General features: G+C 47.4%; 2 protein-coding genes and 1 long non-coding RNA gene across 8 annotated transcripts in view; 1 reads left to right on the forward strand and 2 right to left on the reverse strand.

Moving 5' to 3' along the window:
• LOC129050917 (uncharacterized) overlaps positions 1-13,670 on the forward strand; it is a 37,548-nt gene extending 23,878 nt beyond the window's left edge. The window contains exon 3 of the long non-coding RNA XR_008514819.2: positions 13,283-13,670. This is a non-coding gene — a long non-coding RNA (uncharacterized LOC129050917). The remainder of the gene's footprint in view (positions 1-13,282) is intronic.
• LOC112131845 (uncharacterized) overlaps positions 1-16,396 on the reverse strand; it is a 29,717-nt gene extending 13,321 nt beyond the window's left edge. The window contains exons 1-6 of one of the 3 annotated variants that reach the window (XM_054534718.2): positions 14,350-16,390; positions 13,939-14,058; positions 11,158-12,876; positions 10,703-10,851; positions 8,373-8,460; positions 2,348-2,476 (exon numbers count right to left, since the gene is read on the reverse strand). In XM_054534718.2, coding sequence (XP_054390693.1) covers positions 2,348-2,476; positions 8,373-8,460; positions 10,703-10,851; positions 11,158-11,169 — 378 coding nt within the window. In that variant the 5' untranslated portion in view covers positions 11,170-12,876; positions 13,939-14,058; positions 14,350-16,390. Of the gene's footprint in view, positions 1-2,347; positions 2,477-8,372; positions 8,461-10,702; positions 10,852-11,157; positions 12,877-13,938; positions 14,059-14,349 lie in introns of all 3 variants that reach the window. The other 2 variants (XM_054534719.2, XM_054534717.2) reach the window with 2 other exon arrangements.
• The window catches only part of LOC129047377 (protein N-terminal asparagine amidohydrolase-like), a 33,739-nt gene continuing 21,236 nt past the window's right edge, over positions 14,078-26,580 (reverse strand). For 2 of the 4 annotated variants that reach the window (XR_008514818.2, XR_008514816.2), the window contains one exon: positions 25,254-25,327. Coding sequence is in view for 1 of the 4 variants with exons in the window: in XM_054534726.2 (XP_054390701.1) it covers positions 14,328-14,349; positions 24,675-24,740; positions 25,254-25,327 (162 nt within the window). In the remaining 3 variants the exon portion in view is untranslated. Of the gene's footprint in view, positions 14,350-24,674; positions 24,741-25,253; positions 25,328-26,580 lie in introns of those variants that run through there. The other 2 variants (XM_054534726.2, XR_008514817.2) reach the window with 2 other exon arrangements.

Raw genomic sequence — 26,580 nt, forward strand, 5'->3', positions numbered from 1 at the left:
ATTATCACAGTATGCTTTCAATCTTCTAAGATATTAAATATTTGTTCTCATCATAGCTAAAATGCAATGCAAATCCCATCCCAGAAATGGGTCAGATACCTATGAATCTCCTGAGGTAGTTATTGAAATAACTTTTTTTTTTTTTTTTTTGAGATGGAGTGTCACTCCCACCCATGCTGAAGTGCAGTGGCGCTACCTTGGCTCACGGCAACCTCCACCTCCCAGATTCAAGCGATTCTTGTGCCTCAGCCTCCCAAGTAGCTGGGATTATGGGTGCCCGCTACCATGCCTGGCTAATTTTTGTCTTTTTAGTAGAGATGGGGTTGCACCATGTTGGCCCATCTGGTCTTGAACTCCTGACCTCAAGTGATCCACCTGCCTCAGCCTCCCAAAGTGCTGGGATTACAGGCATGAGCCACCACACCTGGCCTGAAATAATATCTTTCAAATTCTTTGCAGAATTTGTTCTTTTCTGATTTCTGCACATAGGATAAAAAGCAAAACATGTACTAGGATTTTGAGAGAAGCACGGGTAATCTAAAAAGATGAAAGAACAACCACATCTATCCCACAGCTACCGCTAGATTTCATAGGAAAGGTAGCTGGCCCAGTTTGGAGCTAGGAGGAATGTCAAACACATGAAGAAATGAGAAGCAAGGAAATGCCATCATGCATGAATGCTTCATGGCACCCATGATGTCCCTGCTTAGGAGGTAGTGGTATAGACGACTAGATGATAAGGACAAAGATGAGAAGGTGTGAAGTTGTCCAAGTCCACCAGCTCAACTGAACTTTCCTCAATGGAATTTTTAAAAAGCGGTAAATTTAAAACCTTCCCCCGGCTCCCGTGGTGGCTGACGCTTGTAATCCCAGCACTTTGGGAGGCTGAGGCGGGCGGATCATGAGGTCGGGTTTTGAGACTAGCCTGGCCAACATGGTAAAACCCCGACTCTACTAAAAATACAAAAATTAGCTGGGCATGGTGGTGGGCACCTGTAATCCCAGCTACTTGAGAGGCTAAGGCAGGGGAATCGCTTGAAGCCAGGAGGTGGAGGTTGCAGTGAGCCAAGATCACACCATTATACTCCAGCCTGGGCAACACAGGGAGACTCGTCTCGGGGCTGGGAAAAAAAAAAAAAAAATTCCTCCAATTTATACCGAAAATTCTCTCTTCAGGACTAAGTGGCATAGAGAATGTTAAATGTGCCTCGATATCTTCATAACTCATATATTTTCTGTTTTCTACATATCTTGAAAGGCAGTGCCAAATGACGTGTAATTATCTAGGTGGTAAAACTGAAACATACTTCCTCTTCCCTTGAATATAAAAAAGCATTGTGGTATTAGTACTTTTATCTTGGATCATTGTTCAGAAGGAGGTTCAGCCCCCAGACAACCACATTTTTACTGCCATGAATGGCAAGAGAAAATGTAGAGCTCAACTTACCCAATGGAAAAAAGGCTCAAAAGACAAATTATGGCAGAACTTAGCAGCCAAATTCTTACCAAGTACAGACTTTTGACATACTGATCTCTCTCCAGTTGCAACTGGGAACATGCACTTTGAATGATGTCATTCAAAATTACCCTGCCCAGACACATTTTTCATTGATTCTCTGGAGGGCAGTTCTAAGAGATTCTCTGGGGCTTTCTCTGCATCATGAGACGCAGTGCAGTTCTGCCCTTCACCTTCTGGCAGTTTGTCACCTCATCCCTGTGACCTCAGAGGAACTTTGTCTCAGGCCAATTGTTTGTTCCTTGAGCTCTTCCATTTCCCCTAAAAATCATTTGCTGCCCCTCTAAATGGCCTACATCTCCATCTATCTCCCTCTCCCCTCAGAAGAGGGTGCTCTTTAAGCATCAACCATCCGGCCCTTCTAGCAGTCTCATTTTTCAGCTGGTTCCCATGTTTATGCCTGTTCTATGTTTTTCTTCTCCTGTTAAGCTGTCTGTTGTCAGCTCATTTCTGCAGTGAATCTTCAGAGAGGAGACTGGAAGCTTTCCTTCCACCCATATGCTAGAACTATAAAGCAGAAGAGTTTAGAAAGAATTTCCTATTTAAGTGATGAAACCTCATACTCCATTTCTGATAAATAACACTAAGGTTAAAAAAAGTTATTTTTGACCAAAAGCTCTGTTGACATTTTATTAAACAAACACCAACCTATTTAATTTTCATAATGTAAATGGCAGATGTTTTCATAATTCTTATGCTAATAAATCATTTCCCTGATTTTTTGGGTAAAACCACATATTCATAATGAAGTCCAGAAACGTGAATTGTTTTAAATAATTTATTCTTATTTGTGATTACAAGTATACCTCTACAGAAAGTTAGTATACTCACACAAAGGCTAGTTTTCCAGAGGAAAATGGCAAGTGTAGAAATTCCCAGAAACACAATAATGATAACTATCCAAGGAATTCCACAAAAGTCAGTCCCAGGATGAAAATCATCAGGCAGAGAATTGATAACCTGGAATAATAATAGTTGAAATAATGAAAAGGTCAATGACACTGACAATATTTCACTCAGAAAGAATCATCCTTAGAAACTGTCAACCTCCTCCAAAAGGTAACCACATCCCTCAGATATCACCGTGGGATTCCACTGCTACAAAAAAGAACAGAAGTTAGAAGTCTCATGTTTTTCAGATGGCTGGTAGTGTTTTTAGGCATTGCAAATGTGGGGTGTCGTCTCTCTTGGTATAAAGCAGGGATATCCAATCTTTTGGCTTCCCTGGCTATATTAAAAGAAGCAAAGTTGTCTTGAGCCACACATAACATACACTAACAATAGCTGATGATCTAAAAAAAGCTCTTGTTTTTTTTTTTTGGAGACAGTGTTCCGCTCCGCTCAGTCGTCCAGGCTGGAGTGCAGTGGTGCAATCCTGGCTCACTGCAACCTCCAGCTCCTGGGCTCAAGCCATTCTCCTCCCTCAGCCTCCCGAGTAGCTGAGATTACAGGTCTCTGCCACCATGCCTAATTTTTGTATTTTTAGTAGAGATGAGGTTTCACCATGTTGGCCAGGCTGGTCTCGAACTCCTGACAGGCGATCTGCCTGCCTCGGCCTCCCAAAGTGCTGGGATTACAGGTGTGAGCCACCGTGCCCGGCCTTTTGCTTTTGTTTTTGTTTGTTGTTTGTTTTTGAGATGGGGTCTCACTCTGTCACCCAGGCTGGAGTGCAGTGGCGTGCTCTCGGCTCATTGCAACCTCTGCCTCTCAGGTTCAAGTGATTCTCCTGCCTCAGCCTCCTGAGTAGCTGGGAGTACAGGTGCCTGACAGTGCACTCAGCAAATTTTTGTATTTTTTGTGGACATGGGGTTTTGCCATGTTGGCCAGGGTGGTCTCAAACTCCTGACCTCAGGTAATCTGCCCACCTCAGCCTCCCAAAATGCTGGGATTAGAGGCAAGAGCCACTGCGCCTGGCCAAAATCTCATCATCTTTTAAGAAAGTTTACAAATTTGTGTTGAACTGCATTCAAAACTGTCCTGGGCCACAGGCAGAGCATCACTCATGGGTAAGACAAGCTAAGTATAAAGTAATTATCTTATCTTTTCTTTTCTGTTTTGAGACAAAGTCTTGCTCTGTTACCCAGGCTAGATTGCAGTGGCATGATCTCAGGTCACTGCAACCTCCGCCTCCCGGGTTCAAGCGATTCTCCTGCCTCAGCCTACTGAGTAACTGGGATTACAGGTGCCTGCCACCGTGCTCGGCTAATTTTTGTATTTTTAGTAGAGACAGGGTTTCACCATGTTGGCCAGGCTGGTCTCCAACTCCTGACCTCATGATCTACCTGCCTCGGCCTCCCAAAGTGCTGGGAATACACGTGTGAGCCACCGCGCCTGGCCAGTAGTTATCTTTTCTTTAAAGTTATTTACTTGTTTTTTAAATTGACGTGTAACATTGGATGCATTTATTATATATCACATGATAAAAGAATCCCTCTAAATAATACTTCTCTCTTGGATTATGTGAATCTTTGTAATTTAAAGCTCAGCATAAGTAAAAAAAAAAAAAATACAATGAAGGGATTACTTCATTCACAAATAAGTATCAAATTTTAGTGCTTAAAAATTAACAAGGTGGGCCGGGCGCGGTGGCTCATGCTTGTAATCCCAGCAATTTGGGAAGCCGAGGTGGGTGGATCACGAGATCAGGAGATTGAGACCATCCTAGCTAACATGGTGAAACCCCATCTCTACTAAAAATACAAAAAATTAGCAGGGCCTGGTGGCACGCGCCTATAGTTCCAGCTACTCGGGAGGCTGAGGCAGACGAATCACTTGAATCGGGGAGGCAGAGGTTGCAGTGAGCCGAGATTGCACCACTGCACTCAGCCTGGGTGACAGAGTGAGACTCCGTCTCCAAAAAAAAAAAAAAAAAAAAGACCAAGGTGGAGATCATGCAAATGGCATGAAGAGTGTGGGATTTCTCTAAGACTGTTCATATTCATTCCATTAGACTCTTATGTGAGTGAAGACGAAGACTTCCCCTGAGTAAGTTCAGACAGCTTGTGATAGCATTTCTACATCGATTCCTCAGGATTTAACTATATATTTTTGAAAACATCTCAATTTTAAATGTTTCTTTCAAGATGGTGAATTAAACAGAGATAGCCCTTCAACAGGGTGAACTCAGCATATGCTGAGTCTGAAATGCAAATGATGGAGTTAGAGAACCATACAACAATGGTAATGATTCAGAAACATGGTGTTGAGCAGAATAAGGCAGACACAAAAGAGTACCTATGGCATGGCATGCATCTGTATACGCGAAATTCCACAATAAGCAAGCTAACCCATGATAAGAAAGAGACTGGCTGGGAACAGTGGGAGTTCACTTTCTGGGGTGATGTAATAGATAGATCTTGGCTGGGCACGATGGTTTCCGCTTGTAATCCCAACGCTTTGGGAGGCCGAGGTGGGCGGATCACCTGAGGTCGGGAGTTCAAAACCAGCCTGATCAACATGGAGAAACCCTATCTCTACTAAAAATACAAAATTAGCTGGGCGTGGTGGCACACGGCTGTAATCCCAGCCACTCGGGAGGCTGAGGCAGGAGAATTGCTCGAACCTGGGAAGCAGAGGTTGCAGTGACCTGATACTGTGCCACTGCACTCCAATGGGCAACAAGGGATATTGTGCCATTCCACTCCAGCCTGGGCAACAAGGGAGAAACTCTGTCTCAAAAAAATAATAATAAAAAAATAAAAATAATAAAAATAAAATAATGTAGATCTTGAACGGGGGTTGGGTTATGCTGGTGTACGTACTTTCCAAAGTTAGTAAACTTACACTTAAGGTTATATATTTTGGCTGGGCGCGGTGGCTCACGCCTGTAATCCCAGCACTTTGGGAGGCTGAGGCAGGCGGATCACGAGGTCGAGAGATGGAGACTATCCTGGCGAACATGGTGAAACCCCGTCTATACTAAAAATACAAAAATTAGCCAGGCGTGGTGGTCTGCGCTTGTAATCCCAGCTACTCAGGAGGCTGAGGCAGGACAATTGCTTGAACCCTGGAAGCGGAGGTTGCAGTGAGCCGAGATCTTGCCACTGCACTCCAGCCTGGGCGACAGAGTGAGACTCTGTCAAAAAAAAAAAAAAAGGCGTCAAACCAGATAACACAAATCAAATGACATTTCACGTTGTTTTGGTCTATTTTGTTTTTTTGAGACAAGAGTGCAGCGGGGCCATCTCGGCTAACTGCAACTTCCAGCTCTTAGGCCCAAGCGATCCTTCCACCTCAGCCTCTCCGGTAACTGGGATAACAGGTACGAACCACCAGGCCCGACTAATCTTTTTTGGAATTTTTTGTAGAGATGGGGTTTCGCTATGATGCCCTGGCTAGTCTTCAACTCCTGGACTCAAGTGATCTGCCCACCTCAGCCCCCTAAAGTGCTGGGATTACAGGCCTGAGCTGTGTAATTTCATGCTGCTTGACACAGCCCGGGAACAAGGAAGAAACCCCGTGGGTCCAGCGTCTACTCACATAGGTGGGGTGATGGCTGATAAATCCCAGCAGGAGGAGCCAAAAGAGCAGCCACCACACCGGCATGTCCTGGTCCTCTCAGGGAGCCCTGAGGGGGCCAGGACAGAGGCGGGGGTGGCTTAGGGCGAGGGGAGGGAAGGGGACGGGATGGGGAGGCGGAGGGAAGGGGGAGGGGAGGGAAGGGAAGGGAAAGGAGGAGAAGGGGGCTGTTGGGCACCTGGAGGTGGAAGAGGAGGAGGAGGAGGAGGAGAAAGGGGTCTGGGAAAGGATCCGGTTCAAATTAAGTTCTCAAGCGCTGGTGGAAGGTTTAGTTACAGGTCACGGAGAAGGTCAATCAGGGAAGCAACAGGACGCGCACGGCAAGGGAGCGTGAGGCTTAGGAGCAGTTAGATGGAGACCGGTTCTGCTTTCCACCAAACCTTCTTAGGGCTGGGCTGTCGCTTAGCAACCCTGGGATTTTTATACTCCCTCTCCACCAATCCCTGGGGCCGGTGGTGCGGCCTCACAATGGACATCCCATGAGCGCCCCGCCATTGGACGAGCGCCCCGCCATTCCAATGCCCCTTCCCCCATCTCAACCCCCAAGCTCCTCCCAAGGACAGGTCCTCTCTGGAACCTTCACAAACCTGATTTCTGGTCCTCCCCAACCAGCTCCCTGTCCCTGCTTCTGGGCACTCCTTCCTTCCTGAGCTCCCAGGGTTCCTCAAGGTCAAACATGAAGAAACCCTATCTTTACTAAAAATACAAAATTAACTGGGTGTGGTGGCACACGGCTGTAATCCCAGCCACTCGGGAGGTTGAGGCAGGAGAATTGCTCGAACTTGGGAAGCAGAGGTTGCGGTCAGCTGATATTGTGCCACTGCACCCCAATGGGCAACAAGGGATATTGTGCCATTGCACCCCAGCCTGGTCAACAAGGGAGAAACCCTGTCTCAAAAAAATAATAGTAAGAAAATAAAAATAAAAATAATAAAAATAAAATAATGTAGATCTTGAACGGGGGTTGGGTTATGCTGGTGTACGTACTTTCCAAAGTTAGTAAACTTACACTTAAGGTTATATATTTTGGCTGGGCGCGGTGGCTCACGCCTGTAATCCCAGCACTTTGGGAGACTGAGGCAGGTGGATCACGAGGTCGAGAGATGGAGACTATCCTGGCGAACATGGTGAAACCCCGTCTATACTAAAAATACAAAAATTAGCCAGGCGTGGTGGTCTGCGCTTGTAATCCCAGCTACTCAGGAGGCTGAGGCAGGACAATTGCTTGAACCCTGGAAGCGGAGGTTGCAGTGAGCCGAGATCTTGCCACTGCACTCCAGCCTGGGCGACAGAGTGAGACTCTGTCTTTAAAAAAAAAAAAAAAAAAAAAAGTCGTCAAGCCAGATGACACAAATCAAATGATATTTCAGTTTCTTTTGGTCCATTTTGTTTTTTCGAGACAAGAGTGCAGTGGGGCCATCTCGGCTAACAGCAACTTCCAGCTCTTAGGCCCAAGCGATCCTTCCACCTCAGCCTCTCCGGTAACTGGGATAACAGGTACGAACCACCAGGCCCGACTAATCTTTTTTGGAATTTTTTGTAGAGATGGGGTTTCGCTATGATGCCCTGGCTAGTCTTCAACTCCTGGACTCAAGTGATCTGCCCACCTCGGCCCCCTAAAGTGCTGGGATTACAGGCCTGAGCTGTGTAATTTCACGCCGCGTGACACAGCCCGGGAACAAGGAAGAAACCCCGCGGGTCCAGCGTCTACTCACATAGGTGGGGTGATGGCTGATAAATCCCAGCAGGAGGAGCCAAAAGAGCAGCCACCACACCGGCATGTCCTGGTCCTCTCAGGGCGCCCTGAGGTGGCCAAGACAGAGGCAGGGGTGGCTTAGGGTGGGGGGACGGAAGGGGACAGAGACGGGGAGGTGGAGGGAAGGGGGAGGGGAGGGGAGGGAAGGGAAGGGAAAGGAGGAGAAGGGGGCTGTTGGGCACCTGGAGGTGGAAGAGGAGGAGGAGGAGGAGGAGAAAGGGGTCTGGGAAAGGATCCGGTTCAAATTAAGTTCTCAAGCGCTGGTGGAAGGTTTAGCTACAGGTCACGGAGAAGTTCAATCAGGGAAGCAACAGGACGCGCAGGGCAAGGGAGCGTGAGGCTTAGGAGCAGTTATATGGAGACCAAGGTTCTGCTTTCCGCCAAACCGCCAAACCTTCTTCGGTCTGGGCCCTCTCTTAGCAACCCTGGGATTTTATACTCCCTCTCCACCAATCCCTGATGCCGGTGGTGCCGCCTCACAATGGACGGTCTGTGCGCGCCCCGCCAGTCCAATGCCCCCTCCCCCATCTCAGCCCCCCACGCTCCTCCCAAGGACACGTCCTCTCTGGAACCTTCACAAACCTGATTTCTGGTCCTCCCCAGCCAGCTCCCTGTCCCTGCTTCTGGGCACTCCTTCCTTCCTGAGCTCCCAGGATTCCTCAAGGTCACTCTTGGCGACAAAACATAAAAAACAAATGATGGCAGGACGGCAAGAAGAACCTCATACCCAAGCAGAGTGCTAGGTTTTACAGCCCCCGCTCAGCCATTCATATCCTAAGCAACAAAACATCAGCAGGATGCGGAAGGTCCCAATAGTAAACCATCTCCATCACATCCACGTAGCCATCAGGCCATCAACCTGTATCTCAGGGACAAATGTTGTAGATACACTCATTTTAAGCATGCATGGTACATTTACAAAAATTAACCTGACTTATTTTGTTCCAGCAAATCTCAATATATTTTAGAGCAATCAAATCACACAGCATGTTTCTGATCATATAACTGTGCTAGAAGTCAATGATTAAAAGCTAACTCCAAATTATTATTTGCTTGGAAATTCAAAGTGCCCTTATAAGATATAAACATAAGAAAGAATCCAAAATGAAACAAGATTGCCTTTAAACTCAATGATAAGATCATAACATGGCAAGAAAATGTCTCCCTCTGGCCTGGGAATTCCACTTTGTGGCACAAGGTTGTGTGATCTCACATCACCCCTAACCCACCTAGACATGTTAACATCCTAAACAGAGTGATGATGTCACTTATCTATCATCTTACTGCCTGTGTGCATGGACTTTAAATTCTGAACCCAAATGAGGGGGAGAAAACCAAGTTGACTTTCATGATTGACCTTTCAGGGATGTCCAAGAAATCTGCATTTCAAGAAACAAAGTTCATCAGCTTCTCTCCTAGGGTATTTGGCCACAATACCCAGAGGGCTTGGCAGCATCATGAGTGATGGGTGGGGAGCACCAAGCAGGTGGGCAGGACCCAGAGCCTGGTGACCAGGACAGACCCCCACTATCCATCACCTTTGCAGGCCCTGTCCTCAGCTAAACTTCCCAAAGGCCTTCTTCTGCCCGATCACACAGAGTGTGCCCAAACTCACTCAGGCCTCTGGCAGCTGAAAACCACTGCTTTAAATCCCTTTACCATTTACTATGACATAAGGTTATTATAAGCAGGAAATATTCTATTGATGCTACAAATGGAAAGCCAATGCCTTTACCATAAATAGAAAAACAACCCTAAGAAACAAGCAAAACAAAACAAAACAGGGGCTGGGTGTTGTGGCTCATGCCTGTAATCCCAGCACTTTGGGAGGCCGAGGTGGGCCGATCACAAGGTCAGGACTTCCAGACCAGCCTGGCCAATATGGTGAAACCACGTCTCTAATAAAATACAAAAATTAGCCGGGTGTGGTGGTGGGCGCCTGTAGTCCCACCTACTTGAGAGGCTGAGGCAGGAGAATAGTTTGAACCTGGGAGGCAGAGGTTGCAGTGAGCGGAGATTGCACCACTGCACTCCAGCCTAGGCGACAGAGCGAGAGTGTCTCAAAAACAGCAACAACAACAAATAAACAAACAAAAAACAGGGTTAACAAAACTATGGAATTCAATTCTATTTGTATGCTGCAGCCATGCTCCAGCCCTAGATTTGGCTGGGCGTGGTGGCTCATGCCTGTAATCCCAGCACTTTGGGAGGCTGAGGCAGGCGGATCACAAGGTCAGGAGCTCGAGACTAGCCTGACCAACATGGTGAAACCCCGTCTCTACTAAAAATACAAAAATTAGCCAGGCATGGTGGCACATGCCTGTAATCCCAGCTACTCAGGCGGCTGAGGCAGGACAATCCCTTGAACCCGGGAGGTGGAGGTTGCAGTGAGCCGAGATCGTACCATTGCACTCCAGCCTGGGTGACAGAATGGAATGAGACTCTGTCTTAAAAAAAAAAAAAAGAAAAGAAAAGAAAAAAAGAAGCCCTAGATTTCAGTTGTGTTGGTTGTAAAAGGAGAGACCAGGTAAGTGGGGGATGAAGTCAGATTAGACCAAAAGTGAATGGCAGAGAGTACTATAATGCCCATGAAGGGTTGCTAGAGTCACCTTCATTAGAGCCCAAGCAGAGACAGGGAAAGGAAGATGTGAGCAGAGTTTGGGGCCTCAAACAGGGGGGGTTATTCGTGCAGCCCAGGAAAGGCTCCCCAAAGCCAGGATCAACCTCCCTTGCAGGCCAGTCCCTCGTGGAGGCACGGCCAGGCACCTTAGATTTGAGACCAGCTGTGTTGCTGCTGACCAGCTGTGTGACCCTGGGCTGGTTTCCTTCCATGCAATGGGAGTGCCAATGGCTGCATGCATGCAAAGACTGTCTGAGGATAGGAGGAAGCAATCTGTTGAGCACCCGTGTACCTGAGTGTCATCATCTCCCAAGGGCATCTTTCGTTGCAGAGCTGGCACCTTGGAAGGCCCTTGGCCACTAAGGGCAGTGATGATGGTAACAGCAGTAAATCATCATGTACGGCTGACGAGGGAAGGACAGGGGGTAGGGCTCCTGGGTCCTGGATAAGAATGAGGGTCTGGGCACTCCTGGGGACAGCTGAGTGGTAGGACTCCTGGGTCCCCAGGGGGCAGGTCCAACTTCAGTGGCATTGGGCCTAGGCTGGGATGCTGAGTTAGCCACTGGAGCATCAGCAGTACAGGCAGGCACAGAGGCAGTGGATCCATCGGAGGTGACAGGTGTAGGAGCCTCTGGTGAGCAAGTAGAGTCACCAAGACTGGCTGACCACTATCCCCACTCCCCCCACTCCGCCCACAGACGATGCCCTGTCCCTTGCCTCATGCTCCGGCAGGGTACAGGCTCCCACCTGGGGCCTCATGGAGCATCTCTCTAAAACTTCTGTGTCCTGGTCATTGAATGGGCACTTGAGTCACCCAGGGCCACTGGAACAAAGAGGAAGAATCAGGCCCCACGATGTTTTGGGAGAGTGTTTAGCACAGGAAAATGCACAGAATACATGCACGACACGGGGGCACCGTCGGTGTGGGAGCGATAGTTTACAACCTCCAGCCCTAATCTGAGCACTCTCACCTGTGCAATCTGAAAGGAACAGGAGACTTGCAGGAAAGATAGTGCCTGGATTTAACTTAAAGGAACTAAAATGTTAGAATTTTCACTCTTGATATCCTTCCAAATCAACTCTCTCAATGTTCCCATCCTCAAAACTATCATATGGGGTAACTGAGGCAGTCAGAGATTTACTGACTCAATGTCACTCAGTTGATTCTGAGTTCACTGCTGATTACATCTGACCAAACTGCTTTTTTGAAGTGTACCCCGTTTAATCATGCTGGTGATGATTTAGTGCAGCTCTGGGACAAACTTCACCTGGTTGACGATAAAGCAAATCCGTGGTGACTTAGTCCTGCTGTCATTTCCCATCAATTCCCCACTCTCCTCCTCTGCCCCTCCACAGTCTCCCGTGCAGGCTGACACCATATGACGGCCTTAATGAAATACTCCACCGAGTATTTCAGCTTCTCTCCTGGGCCACTTGAAAGTGGATGTACACATGGGATTTGCTTTGACCCAGGAGATGTGAGTGGAAGTGAAGCGTGTCACCTCGACACAAAAGAGTTGGGAGGCATTGAGACTGGCCACCCTCTCCTTCATCTCTTAGAGCAGCTGACGGCTCCCATATGGAGGCTGCTCCTTTATTCTCGTGGCAGGATGAGGGGATGTGGGGCACAGGGCACAGGAGAGCCATGGAGGACGTGCAGCATGGGCAGGAAAAGAGCCTTCAGTGTTGTACATTTCCATTGTTTGGGGCTGTTTGTTACCTACAGTGATACCTAGCCCATCCTAGCAGGCATGCACCGTCTACTCCACACTCTGTGAAGCAGACTGGCCTGCCGTCAGAACATGAATTGGTGGTCAGACACACGTAGGTTTCAGTTCCAGCTCTGCCTCTTATTGACTGCAACCTCATGCTTAACTTTCATTCTCTGAGCCTCAGTTTCAACTCTGTAAAATGGGGTGGCTATACCATCTCAGGTTGCAGAGAGAATTAAACGAAATATAAATGCATGTAGAGCATTGAACCCAGGGCCTGGCACACACAGTGAGTACTCAGTGTTAGCCATGTAGCTTCATAATGCATACTGACTGTCAATATTCAGACAATGCAGTAAAGTATTACCAAAAAAACAGTAAGCTTACTTGCATATGTATTTTTTCAATATTTATTTTTAAACAGATAGGGTAAAACTATGTATATTCTTTCATAGCCAGTGTTTTTCTCTTCATAGCATATTGTTAAAATAATTTTATCTCGGACCGGGCACAGTGGCTCACACCTATAGTCCCAGCACTTTGGGACGCTGAGGCGGGCAGATCACAAGGTCCAGAGTTTAAGACCAGCCTGGCCAATATGGTGAAACCCCATCTCTACTAAAAATACAAAAATTAGCCGGGCGTGGTGGCACACATCTGTAGTCCCAGCTACTCGGAGGCTGAAGCAGAAGAATTGCTTGAACCCAGGAGATGGAGGTTGCAGTGAGCCAAGATTGTGCCATTGCACTCCAGCCTGGGTGAGAGAGTGAAACTCTGTCTCAAATAAAAATATATATATATGTATATATGTATATATATACATATATATATAAATCTCAAAAATAAAAGATCATTTTTGAGATTATCATTTCAAAAGACAAGATAATGTTCAATTTAATGAATAATTTATTACTATTGGACTTTTTGTAGATTGCACAGAGCATTCAAAACAAATGAAGGAAAATAAAAAATATGTATTACATGTAAAATAAATATGATTTGGTTAATTCTTTTCTTCAAAAATATAGAACATATATATGTAAATACAGAATGTATTTCTTATTATGAGTCATGTTAAAAAATAGTTTAGAAGCTGTTGATTTGGATTTCCTTTTCAAATTTTGCAGGATAATTTTTTTTTTTTTTTTTTTTTTTGACAGAGTCTCGCTCTGTCGCACAGTCTGGAGTGCGATGGCATGAACTCGGCTCACTACAACCTCCACCTCCTGAGTCTAAGCAATTCTCCTGTCTCAGCCTCCTGAGTAGCTGGGACTACAGGCTCACACCACCATGCCCGGCTAATTTTTGTATTTTTAGTAGGGATGAGGTTTTGCCATGTTGGTCAGGCTGGTCTCGAACTCCTGGCCTCAGGTGATCCACCTGCCTCAGCCTCCCAAAGTGCTGGGATTACAGGCATGAGCCACCATGCCCAGCCTAAATTTGGCAAGATAATAAATAACATTTTTAAGTATCACTGGGCACTTGTCTGGTTGTTTTTCTTTAGGCTAACATGCCAGCAATGATTCCTTTTGAGTTTCTGACAGAAGATAGTGGTTTTTATCCAAATAAGTCAACTACTCTATCCCATCCCTAAGCCACTTGTATGGAAGGAAAAAGAAGAAGAAGCCAGTACTGTGACTGTGTAAGCTTCCCCAAGCAACGCCCGCTATGAGACGTGTGGCAGCTGAGACCCAGGAAGTGCTCAAGGGCACCAGGCCCCACCTGTCTGCACTCACTCACCTTCCTCAGGTACTCGCATGGGGGATGTCACTGACTGTTCAAGGGCACCAGGCACCATCTGTCTGCACTCACTCACCTTCCTCAGGTACTGGCATGGGCATGTCACTGACTTTACGTGCTGCTGCAGCTCCTTGGTGAGCTGGCCCTGGTCATGGGACAGGAACTGTGGGGTCAGGACAATAGAGAGCTTCACCACCTGCAGAATGAGAACAGGGGCTCATGATGAGTGCCAACCTATTAGATAATTTAAAAAAAAAGTGTGTCGAATGAGTGGAAAAACAAGGTGATGTTTGAGTCTATAGTGGTCAAGAGCATGGGGGCTTCGGAAAAGGACAGAACCAAGTTCAACTTCCTGTACTTTGAATTTCTACTTCATGGCATGCAAAATTACTTTCCCCCTTTTAACCTCAGTTTTCTTCTGTGTGAAACAGGAACAATAAAGTTTCATTCGTCATTCAGTTTCTCTCAAGGTTTCACGAGATCATACCTAGAAAACATCCAAGTCATTGAAATGTATCATCATTTCTGTCATAATTAGTGGGATCCATTTCACTATTATTGGATATACAGTTTTGTGCCTGAAACCTACATAAAAAGAAAATGTTAAGTCTAAAAAGTGTTAGTGATTCATCATTTTTATATTATTAATTATAACCCTATTTAATCACACAAGGCCTTGTCCATGGCAGGTGCTCAATAAACACTTGTCGAACCAATGCATGTTTAGATTCTATTCTGTTTAGATTCTACACTGTTTAGATTCTATTCTGCCTCCAACACTTATTAGCTTGTGATCTGGGTAAGATAATTCACCTCTTTATGTCTGCATTTCCTTCTCCATAAAATATATAGAATAAGAATGCTTAGCTCATTCGGTTGTTGCCAGGGGTGAATGATTTGGCACATAGGAGGGGCGGGTTAAACATTAGCTGTGATGATCTCCTTCCAAATCTTCATTTTCAGAGCCACAGATGAGGCCACAGTGCCACCTGGTGACCCTAGAGTGTAAGTACACATGATCGCCAGCTATGCTCTGTCTCCACCATAGGTCCAAGACTGGGTAGTTCCGGCCTGGAGGTTTCCTCCTCACATCCCCGCAGACGGGGTTCAGACTGCCCGACACAGCTGAGTGATCCCAGGGCAGTGGCCACCTGTGCCAGCCCTGTGAGGTAGCTGGAGGATCATTGTTCCTTCCTTCTCAGGCTCTGGGCAGATGCCAGGGTTGGGGTGACCATGCCCTCAAGTTTCTTGCTTTGGAGGGCCACATTTTCCCTCGGAAAAGAAGGTAAAAGTCACAGGAAGCCAGAGACCTGTGACTTCTCTGTGCCCTGGGCCCAAACTGTAAAGACCTAACACACTATGCTAAAGTCCAAGGCTGGGGTGCTCCCCAGAGCTTCTTGCCTCACCGCCTCTGCTGAGGATGCATGAATACTATGTCCTCCCAGAGCTTTGGGAGCTTGTAGCAAGCAGTCTCCCCAGCACAAAATCTCTTGGAAACATCTAACTGTGTCAGAAACATTTGTGCAAATTTTGCATCCTATTTCCCAAATGTCCACATATTTTAGGAAAAAACCCGCAATTTCCTAAATATGCATGAAAAATTGGTATTATAGGACAATGTGACTTTTAAAAAATGTTATTTAAAAATCTTCCCCACCTCCTTTCTGCCCTCCAAGACTGCCAAATTCTTGTTGAACAAATATTATTAAATGCCTGTTACATGCCAGCCATGATTCATGGTCTTGGGGATATAGCAGAGAACAAACTCACGGGGTTCCTCTCTTATGTAACTCACATTCTTATACGATAATGATAAGGGTTAACATTAATTAAGCTGTCACTACATGTTAGTCACAGTGCAGTCATTCCCACACATTATTTCACTTAAACATGCTAGCAAGCTTCCAAGGTAGTTAGCTGTTTCTCCCTTAAAAACTGAGTCTCAGAATGATGAAGCACTTTGTCCAATGTCACACAGCTACTAAGTGTGGAGACCTTGCATCCAATTAATGCCCATCTCATTCTAAAGGACATGTTATGTGTTCTCCAGCCCATGGAGAATAATTTTAACACAGCCAATGCAATTTCTACACAACAATGTTCTTGTCTCAAGTCCAAGAAGGCCTCCTACACCTCCTATAATACTGGCTTTCTGGTGAGCAAAGATGCCATTCTCATGTGTAATCAGGTGGCAAATGGAGATATGACCAAAGTAATCATTTGTCTACACTCATAACACTGTACACACTCTTCCTGTGTCTGATTCAATTCAAGTACCCCTTTTGATTACTTAGCAAAACGGAGCTTTAAAAGGGTTAAGGTTTTTATATTCATGTAACTTTCCGTATTGCTTTGGAAGTCTCTGGTTAAATGAATACCCTTTTTTTTATTTTTTTGAGATGGAGTCTCGCTCTTTCGCCCAGGCCAGACTGCAGTGGTGGGATCTCGGATCACTGGAAGCTCCGCCTCCCGGGTTCATGCCATTCTCCTGCCTCAACCTCCCGAGTAGCTGGGACTACAGGTGCCCGCCACCACGCCCAGCTAATTTTTTTGTATTTTTAGTAGAGACAGGGTTTCACTGTGTTAGCCGGGATGGTCTCGATCTCCCGACCTCTTGATCCGCCAGCTGCAGCCTTCCAAAGTGCTGGGATTACAGGCGTGAGCCACCGCACCTGGCATGAATATTCTTTTAATAGTGACCTGTGATTCTGTTTTGATCAAGTGTTTTCAAACTTGACATCTTTGATGGGTTTCTCCAGTGTCAAAATCCTAAATCAAGTCTTTTTGGCTTAAAATTAACTTTGGGATTTTTCAGCTAGGTCCCTTGGGGAGTCTAAAGAATGTATCTCTCATCTTGTAGAGATATTAAGTGATTCGATTTATTTGGTAGATTATATGGGTGGGCATCGTCAAATGTGGTGATACTGCATGGGAGGGCATTGTCAAGTGAGGTGACATTAGATCTCATCTCAGTTATATTTATGGGTATGTTGTTGATAAACATGTTCCAAAAATTACATACATTTATACAAATTTAATATGTTATGATTTGTAATTTTGATTATTATGCTAAATATTTGCTGAAGTTTAGCTTTAGCAATATTATGCTAAATATATGTTAAATATTTGCTAAAGTTATGTTTGCATAAACATGTTATGAATGGCTGGGCACCATCACTCATGCCTATAATCCCAGCACTTTGGGAGACCAAGGCAGGTGGATCACCTGAGGTCAGGAATTCGAGACCAGCCTGACCAATAGGGTGAAACCCTGTCTCCACGAAAAATACAAAAATTAGCCAGGCGTGGTAGCACATACCTGTAGTCTCCGCAACTCGGAGGCTGAGATAGGATAATTGCTTGAACCCAGGAGGCGGAGGTTGCAGTGAGCCGAGATCGCGCCACTGCACTCCAGCCTGGGCGACAGAGCTAGAATCTATCTTTTAAAAAAAAAAAAAAAAAAGTTATTAATTATTTCTGAAGATTATATGAAATTTATAAAACACTGGTGGTCCTGATGTGATGCTGTCAGTCATAATTCTGATTACTGTCTTAAAATGCTGCCCGTAAGATAAGTAATTGGCTGGACACAGTGGCTCACACCTGTAATCCCAGCACTTTGGGAGGCCGAGGCGGGTGGATCATGAGGTCAGGAAATCGAGATCATCCTGGCTAACATGGTGAAACCTCGTCTCTACTACAAATACAAAAAAAAATTAGCCGGGCATGGTGGCGGGCACCTGTAGTCCCAGCTACTTGGGAGGCTGAGAGGCTGAGTCAGGAGAATGGCGTGACCCTAGGAGGTGGAGCATGCAGTGAGCGGAGATCACGTCACTGCACTCCAGCCTGGGTGACAGAGTGAGACTCCGTCTCAAAAAAAAAAAAAAAAAAAAAAAAAGATAAGTAATTAAATTTCCTTGTGAACTGGAAAGTTTCATCAGACTTTTATCATAACTATTGTTTTCATCATCCACAGTTACTGTTTTGAATTCTTCTCTAAAAATATTTGTAATTGACAATAGTCCAAATTTTCTTTTGTTTTCTTTCCTGTTTTTGAGACACAGTCTGGCTCTGTCGCCTAAGCTGGAGTGCAGTGGTGCCATCTTGGCTCTCTGCAACCTCTGCCTTCTGGGTTCAAGCGATTCTCCTGCTTCAGCCTCCCAAGTAGCTGGGACTACAGTCACCCGCCACCACGCCCAGCTAACTGCCAGTGGTAGAGACGGGGTTTTACCATGTTGGCCAGGCTGGTCTCCAACTCCTGACCTCGTGATCCACCCACCTCAGCCTCCCAAAGCGCTGGGATTACAGCCGTGAGCCACCGCGCCCGGCCCCCAAATTTGCTTTGCATGGAGAAAACTCTAACAAATCCTCTTCAACACGGTTTTCTGATAACCCAGATCAATGAACTACCCAGGCTTCACCACTACAGGCATGTGAGAAACTCGCACTTATGCCCCCTCAATACATTAAAACTAAATATTTTTTAAAAAATCAATGGGCCAGGCGCAGTGGCTCACGCCTGAAATCTCAGCACTTTGGGAAGCCAAGGCGGGCGGATCACTTGCAGTCAGGAGTTCCAGACCAGCCTGGCCAGCCCGTCTTACTAAAAGTACAAAAATTAGCCAGGCATGGTGGTGCATGTCTGTAATCCCAGTTACTCGGGAGGCTGAGGCATGAGAATCGCTTGAACCTGGGAGACAGAGGTTGCAGTGAACCAAAATTGTGTCACTGCACTCCAGCCTGGGCGACAGACTGAGACTCTGTCTCAGAAATAAAAAAAAATAAAAACCAATGAACTAAAAACCAATTTCTAGTGGCTTCTAATAAGAAAACAATGGTTCAAAAAACTGCTAAGCGAGATCAAGCAAAACAAAAAAATCTATTGATAATGTTTTTATAACTCGTATTTAAAACATTGTTGATTGTTGATTCTTGATTCATTCTTTTCTTTTTTTTTCAGACGGAGTCTCACTCTGTCACCCAGGCTGGAGTGCTGTGGTGGGATTTCCGCTCACTGCAACCTCCGCCTCCTGAGTTCAAGCCATTCTCCTGCCTCAGCCCCCCGAGTAGCTGGGATTACCGGCGCCCGCCACCACGCCTAGCTAGTTTTTGTATTTGTAGTGGAGACCGGGTTTCACCATGTTGGCCAGGCTGGTCCCCAACTCCTGATTTCAGGTGATCACCCCCCGACTGGGCCGCCCAAAGTGCTGGGATTGCAGGCGTGAGCCGCCACGCCCGGCCCGTTTTGTTTTCTAGATTGAAGAAATGTTTTTCTCAGAAGTTATCTAGAATTTACACCGATTTGGTAAAGCACACTTTTGTGAACAAAGATGGGTGGAAGCGTTTGTTTTTCCTCCCTACTTGATCCTTCCAAAGTTTGGAAACTATTCATGAATATTCTTATTTTCATGTACACATGTTCTCTTTATAAGCAGTCTATAATCAGAAAGATTGGTTATATTATCAAGGCTTTGACTGAAACATCCTATTTAAGAAAATGCAGAAAATGCCTGGCTTCGAGTTTGCAGCCTTACGTTACAGTCAGGGGGAAACTGTCACTCCCTGCAGGCCTGAGAACCTTAGAGCTCTTCGGGGAGCAACTTGGCAGGGAGGGTCCCGGCAGCTGCTCGTGGGCAGGAACCATGGGGCGCAGCCCCAGGCGACCCTTTGGCCAGTGGGGACCTTCCGCTTCCTGGCCTCTTTCTCCATCGTCCCGCCGGCTGCTAGGGAAGCGGCGGCCGCCCAGGGCCTGGAGGTCGCTCCCTCGCCTCCTCTGGCTGCGGGAATGGAGAGGCGGCGGCGGCCGGAGCAGGGTGGGTGGCCTGAGGCGACAGCCCAGCCAGCCTCCGTGGAGAATATGGCGACCTGCGGCGAGGTGAGCGTCAGCTGCTGCGCCGCCGACTTCTCGGAGCAGCGAAGGCTACTCGCGACAAGGCGCCACCAAGTGGAGCCCGGCCCCGCGGCCCTGGGAGGGGGCAGCAGCCAGGCAGCCAGGAAGCCCCGGGTGGGGCGCTGGGCACCAACGAGCGCCAGGGCAACCTCCAGGCGGCGCCCTCACCAGCCTCCAGGCGGCGCCGCGGCAGCCTCCAGGCAGCGCCCACACCAGCCTACAGGGGGCGCCGCTCACACTGCACCTGCCGCCGCGGCCCCGGGACGTGAACTGCGCTGTCGGCCTGGCCACGCTGACCTGGGCGGCCCAGGCCCGCAGCAGCCGGAGGAGGAGCCCAGGGCCACTGCCTGGGGTGACAAGAAGGGGCAGGACGGTGCCCCAGAAAAAGGCAAGAGCTCATAAATAGGGCCCCCGTGCCAGGAAAGGCTAGGAACAGAAGATGGAGAGATGGAGATGGAGAAGCAGCAGGTGGGAAGGAGCGGCGCTCCACCGGTGGGGTCAACATGCGCTGGCCGGGCTTAGAGTATGAAGAGGAAGCAGCAGGGCAGAAAGAGCAGAAACGAGAAGGTGCAATGACACAACGGAGCACAATGCAGAATCCAGCCCTAGGACTCCAATAAAGGCTGGCTTTCATTGCAGCTCACACCCCCCACCCCTAATCAGAGAGGATCAGGGGAGAGAGAGGACCCAAGGAACACTGGAAGCTGAAGGGCAGGAATCTGAGGCCAAGACTGATTGTTGGAAATTGTGGGAATCAGGAAAGGAGAAAGTGAGGCAGAATGGGTGGACGGAGGGGGGGGGGGCAGTGAACCCGGTTAGGAAGGATTAGAAATCAGAACCTTAGGAAAGATCCAGAAAGGAACTGTCCTTAAAAAGGTGCATGCTGCGGCTGGGTACTGTGGCTCACGCCTGTAATCCCAGCGCTTTGGGAGGCCGAGGCGGGCAGATCACCTAAGGTCAGGAGTTCGAGACCAGCCTGGCCAACATGGCGAAACCCCATCTCTACTAGAAGTACAAAAATTAGCCAGGTGTGGTGGTGTGCACCCGTAATCCCAGCTACTTGGGAGGCTGAGGCAGGGAGAATTGCTTGAACCTGGGAGGTGGGAGTTGCAGTGAGCTGAGATTGTGCCACTCCATTGCAGCCTGGGCGACAAGAGTGAGACTCCGTCTCAAAAAAGAAAAAAAAGAAAAAGAAAAAAGAAGGTGTATGCTGGTGATGAAGGAATGGGTTCTAAGACTCAGGGAGTGAGGGAAGGGGAGGGACAGGGGTTGGGGGTGCAGTGGGGTGCTAATGCAGCACCCAAACAGAAGAAGACTGGAGGAAAACAGGGCCCTTCTCCTCCAACTCCAGCTGCTCCTCTGAGTCCTGGGCCACCTGCTCCTGTGTCTGCCGACCTACTGGCCTGTCTCTGAATCGCTGGAATGCCGTTCCTCCTGATCTCTGCCCTGCCTCAGACCTTTCACTAACACCACCACCCCCACTGCCCAGGGACCACCACCCCCACTGCCCCCGACCATAGCCTGCCCCTATCCCAGAAGCCCCTGCTTCCAGCCACATGCCCTAGGTGACCTAAAGGGGACCTGTACATGCAGATGAAGAGGGTGCTCTTCTGGCTCCTCCTGCTTAGGTATCCCAGTCGCGCAATCATGAGTGTGAGTAAATGTTGGATATCACACAGATTCTATTTCTCAAGCTGTTTCACACTGTGGTTTACCTAACAGTGTTTTTCTGGGGGTCATCGATAGGGATTTGGTTCTCCCTGCAGACCAAGGACCTCAGCGCAGATTTCTTGAGCAGCCTAGAGAGGCTCTGGCCTCACCTGTCCACATCAAGTTCTGGGTCCTGCCTGCCCTGCTTGGCCCAAACACAGCAAGGGTGACAGGAGGGAAACGGGAAAATGGTAACTTTATAATATTGGAAAGGAAGGATTTCATGGCCCAGTGGAACACAACAGAGAACCCAGAAATAAATCCATGCGTTTACAGCCAGCTCATTTTGCGCCGAGGCCCCAAAAACATACCGTGGGGAAACAGATGGTGTCTTCAATAAGTGGTGCTGGGAAAATGAGATATATCTATGTGTGAAGAATAAAACTAGACCCCTATGCTTCACCATATATAAAAATCAAATCAAAATTAATTAAAAACTTATATGTAAAAAACGACAGTCTGGGCACAGTGGCTCACACTGTGGAGCGGCCCCCTCCGAGCCCCGGCCGTCCCCCCTCCTCGCCCTGCACCCACCCCCATCGCCCCTGCCCCCGGCGGCGGCCTCGCGTGCGAGGGGGCTCCCTTCACCTCCGTGCCTCAGTTTCCCCAGCTGTAAAATAGGGACAGAGCGACCCAGTGGCAGAGAGGAGCCAGCTGTGGAGCCCCGCCCGCCCCCTGCCCCCTAGGTAGCCTCTGACGAGGATTGTTATTCTAAGCGCAATACTTGGCCCGCCGGCTTCCCGCTGCCCCCACCGCGCTCACGCAATAACCTGCCCAGCAGCCGTCGACGCGCGTCCCGCGGTGACCTCCGCGAGCAGCACCCTGGCTCCCTCCAGCACCTGCGCCGAGGGGCGGGCCGTCCTGGCTGCGCAGGGCGCGGGGGCGAGGCTGCAAAGGCTGGGGTCCCGCTGCCGTGATTAATGTACTGACAAACTGAGGCAGCAGTGCCCCCACCACGGCCACCACACCCCACTAACCCCCACACCCCGACTCCGCGAAATAAACGACAGCATTGGCAAAAAAAAAAAAAAAGGCAAAAGATCTCAATGGCTATTTTCCAACAGAAGACATACAAGTGGCTACCAGGTATATGCAAACTTGTTTAACATCACTAATCATCACAGAAATGCACATCAAAACCACAGTAAAATTTCATCTAACCTCAATTAAAATGGCGACTATCAGAAAGTCAGAAAACAACAAATGCTGACAAGGACACAGATAAACAGGAGCACTCAAACACTCTTGGTGGGAATGTTTTTTGTTTGTTTGTTTGTTTTGAGACAGAGTCTCTCTCTCTGTCGCCCAGGCTGGAGTAGTGCAAGGGCGCGGATCTCACTGCAACCTCCCGGGGGGGGCTCACTGCAACCTCCGCCTCCTGGGTTCCAGCATTCTCCTGCCTCAGTCTCCCGAGTAGCTGGGACTACAGGCGTTTGCCACCACGCCCAGCTATTTTTTGTGTTTTTAGTAGAGATGGGGTTTCACCATTTTGGCCAGGATGTTTTTGATCTCTTGACCTCGTTATCCTCCCTCCTCAGCCTCCCAAAGAGCTGGGATTACCGGCGTGAGCCACCGTGCCCGGCCGGTGGGAATGTAAAATAGTTTATCCACTATGGAAAACTGCATGGAGGGTCCTCAATAAGCTAAAAATAGAAGTACCGTATAATTCGGCAATCACACTGCTGGGTATATGCCCACAAGAAAGAAACTCAGTATATCAAAGACACATCTGCACTTCTATGTTTATTGCAGCACTATTCAAAACAGCCAAAATACAAAATCAACCTAAGTATTCATCAACAGATGAATGGACAAAGAAAATGTGGTACATATACACAAAAAGAAAGGATTTGTGAATATACTAAAAGCCACTGAATTGTATGCCTTAAATGGGGAAGTTGTATGTTATGTGAATTCTATTTCAATAAGGTTGCTTTTAAAAAACGTAAGGGGTCGGACACAATGGCTCATGCCTGTAATCACAGCACTTTGAGAGGCCGAGGCGGGTGGATTATGAGGTCAGGAGTTCAAGACCAGCCTGGCCAAGATGGTGAAACCCCGTCTCTACTAAAAATGCAAAATTAGCCAGCGTAGTGGCGGACACCTGTAATTCCAGCTACTCAGGAGGCTGAGACAGAGAATTGCTTGAACCCAGGAGGCGAAGGTTTCAGTGAGCTGAGATCGTGCCACTACAATCCAGTCTGGGTGACAGAGAAAAACTCAAAAAAATAAATAAATAAAATAAGGGGCCGGGCACCATGACTCATGCCTATAATCCCAGCAATTTGGGAAGCTGAAGTAGGTGGATCATCTGACGTCAGGAGTTGGAGACCAGCCTGAGCAACAGGGTGAAACCCCGTCTCTACTAAAAAGACAAAAATTAGCTAGGCATGGTGGTGGGTGCCTGTAATCCCAGCCACTCGGGAGGCTGAGGCAGGAGAATCGCTTGAACCCGGGAGGCAGAGGTTGCCGTGAGCCGAGATCACGCCATGGCACTCCAGCCTGGCGACAGAGCGAGACTCTGTCTCAAAATTAGAGAGTGTCTCTATCACTCAGGCTGGAGTGCAGTGGTACAATCACAGATCGCCATAACCTTGAACTCCTGGGCTCAAGTGATCCTCCCTCCTTGGTCTCCCAAAGTGCTGGGATTACAGGTGTGACCCACTGTACTCAGCCTCTATTAAATTCCAAATGGGAGAGGGAGAGAAGCCAGTAGGTGCAGCAATATCACCAACCAGCCAACGGCACTTCAGTTTTCTAATGTTATACTGCACATAAGTCTATTTAAATTTGCTATGTGTTCATTCAAACTAAAACCATAAATCAATGATGATAAGACACCGGTTTAAGAAAAATGTAGGCCGGGCACAGTGGCTCACACCTGTAATCCAAGCACTTTGGGAGGCCGAGGTGGGCAGATCACCTGAGGTCAAGGTCAGAAGTTAGAAACCAGCCTGGCCAACATGGCAAAATCCCGTCTCTACTGAAAATACAAAAATTAGCCAGATATGATGGTGCACGCTTGTAATCCCAGCTACTCGGGAGGCTGAGGCACGAGAAAGAACTGCTTGAACCCGGGAGGCGCAGGTTGCAGTGAGCCCAGATTGCACCACTGCACCCCATCCTGGGCAACAGAGCACGACTCCGTCTCAGAAACAAACAAACAAAAATTTACACCTTAACTAAAGGTATGGATCCTCATTGCCACCTACCTGCCCTGGAGTGGGCCTGGAATATCTCCGGATATGAGCTTCTTTCCATTTTCCTCTTCTGTTCTTCTAATTTAAAGAAAAGAAAAAGCTGTTCATTTGTTTCATCATACCAAATTTCTAACTCCTGAACATGCAAACATGACCATGTTGCCTATAACCTCCCAGTGACTGAGGCAGGATTTCAAACACATTTATCACATCTCCCTGCCTCCAGTTTCAGGTATCGTTTGAGTTTCTGGAAAAGACAAGAATATGCGACAAAAAAGTTCCACCCACTTCTTGTTTACTTGGTGCTCTATATGACCTGAATATATAATAAGTATTTATAGAGTCAAATCAATATATTAAGTAAATGAAACTCTTAATAGACAGAATTAAATAGTATAAGTCTTTCCTCTCAATTTCAAAATCCTTTAATTACAAGGCACCTTTTACCCAAGACAAATACCAATTTTCAAGTGAGCCGAAGCTGTGTGTGACACTGCGAAGCCAAGAGGCACCTTTAACAGAAGGAAACCGCAGCCACTGGCTTCACAGCAGGCTGAACTCGTTGAACAGGGTCACCTCTGTCCTACTCACCTCTGACTGTCCTCCAGCATCTTCATGGCCTCCTTCAAGTTTTTCCCCATTTCAGCTAACATGGGGTCTGCTATCTGGGAAACAAAAAAAAAAGAAAGAAATTTTAATAATCCTCTATTACCTCTATAACACAATTCACCCAGAAAAATTCAGTGCATAATTTCTTCTGGATTTACTTTAAAATACATGATTTTAAAATTTGCAATAGTACAAAAGTATAACAGAAAAAGTAAAAGTCTTCCAGCCCCACTTCCCAGAGGAAGCCGCTGTTTTGATTTTTATTTTTTGAGATGGAGTCTCACTCTGTTGCCCAGGCTACAGTGCAATGGCATGACCTTGCTCACTGCAACCTCTGCCTCCTGGGTTCAAGTGATTCTCTTGCCTCAGCCTCCCAAGTAGCTGGGATTACAGGCACACACCACCATGCCCAGCTAATTTTTGTATTTTTAGTAGAGACGGGGGGTTTCACCATGTTGGCCATTCTAGTCTCGAACTCTTGACCTCAAGTGATCTGCCCGCCCTGGCTTCCCAAAGTGCTGGGATTGCAGGTGTGAGCCACTGTGCCTGGCCTCCTTAAGTTCCTTTTGAATTTTAGTGCCATGTGTATACCTATCTCCCATCCAAAAAGTAAACAAAATAGAACTTAAATTTTTCTGCAGAATTATTCTTTTTTCACCATTCATTCTGGGAGGAACCACGTGAGGCCAAACCCAAGGACCCTACCCTTCTTCACTTGGTGCCACCTTCCCACCTGACAAGTTACAAGTCCCATGGGGGTAACCACAAGGTCCCCTCAGCCTGGCCACTGTACACAGCCCCAGGGTACCGGCAACGCATGACCTACACTCCAAGGCAACTGGACAACTTGGTCTTTGGTGAGATCACTTCTGATAACAAAGTGAGTCAGCTTCGCTTCAGACAAGCAATGTGGCAGTGATACAAAGACATGCTATTTTGACAAATATTATTTTTGAGACAGTCGCTCTGTTACATAGGCTGGGGTACAGTGGTTTGATCGTGGCTCACTGCAGCCTTGACCCCAGGGATCAAGTGATCCTCCCACCTCAGCCTCCTGAGTACCTGGGAATACAAGTGCTCGCCGCCATGCCTGGCTAATTTTCAAAATTGTTTTGTAGATACGAGGTCTCATTATGCTGCACAGGCTGGTCTCGAACTCCTGAGCTCAAGTTATCCTTCTGCTGGGATTACAGGCTGAGCCACTGTGCCCAAACTTTTTGCAGAATTAAAACATACACATTCATTTTCCTTTCTCTATTCTTAATCTCTGTAGTTATTTTTAGGGAGAAAATTCTTGTTGACTTCAATC

Source organism: Pongo abelii, chromosome 18 (genome assembly GCF_028885655.2).
Source record: "Pongo abelii isolate AG06213 chromosome 18, NHGRI_mPonAbe1-v2.0_pri, whole genome shotgun sequence".
Taxonomy (NCBI): Eukaryota; Metazoa; Chordata; class Mammalia; order Primates; family Hominidae; genus Pongo; species Pongo abelii.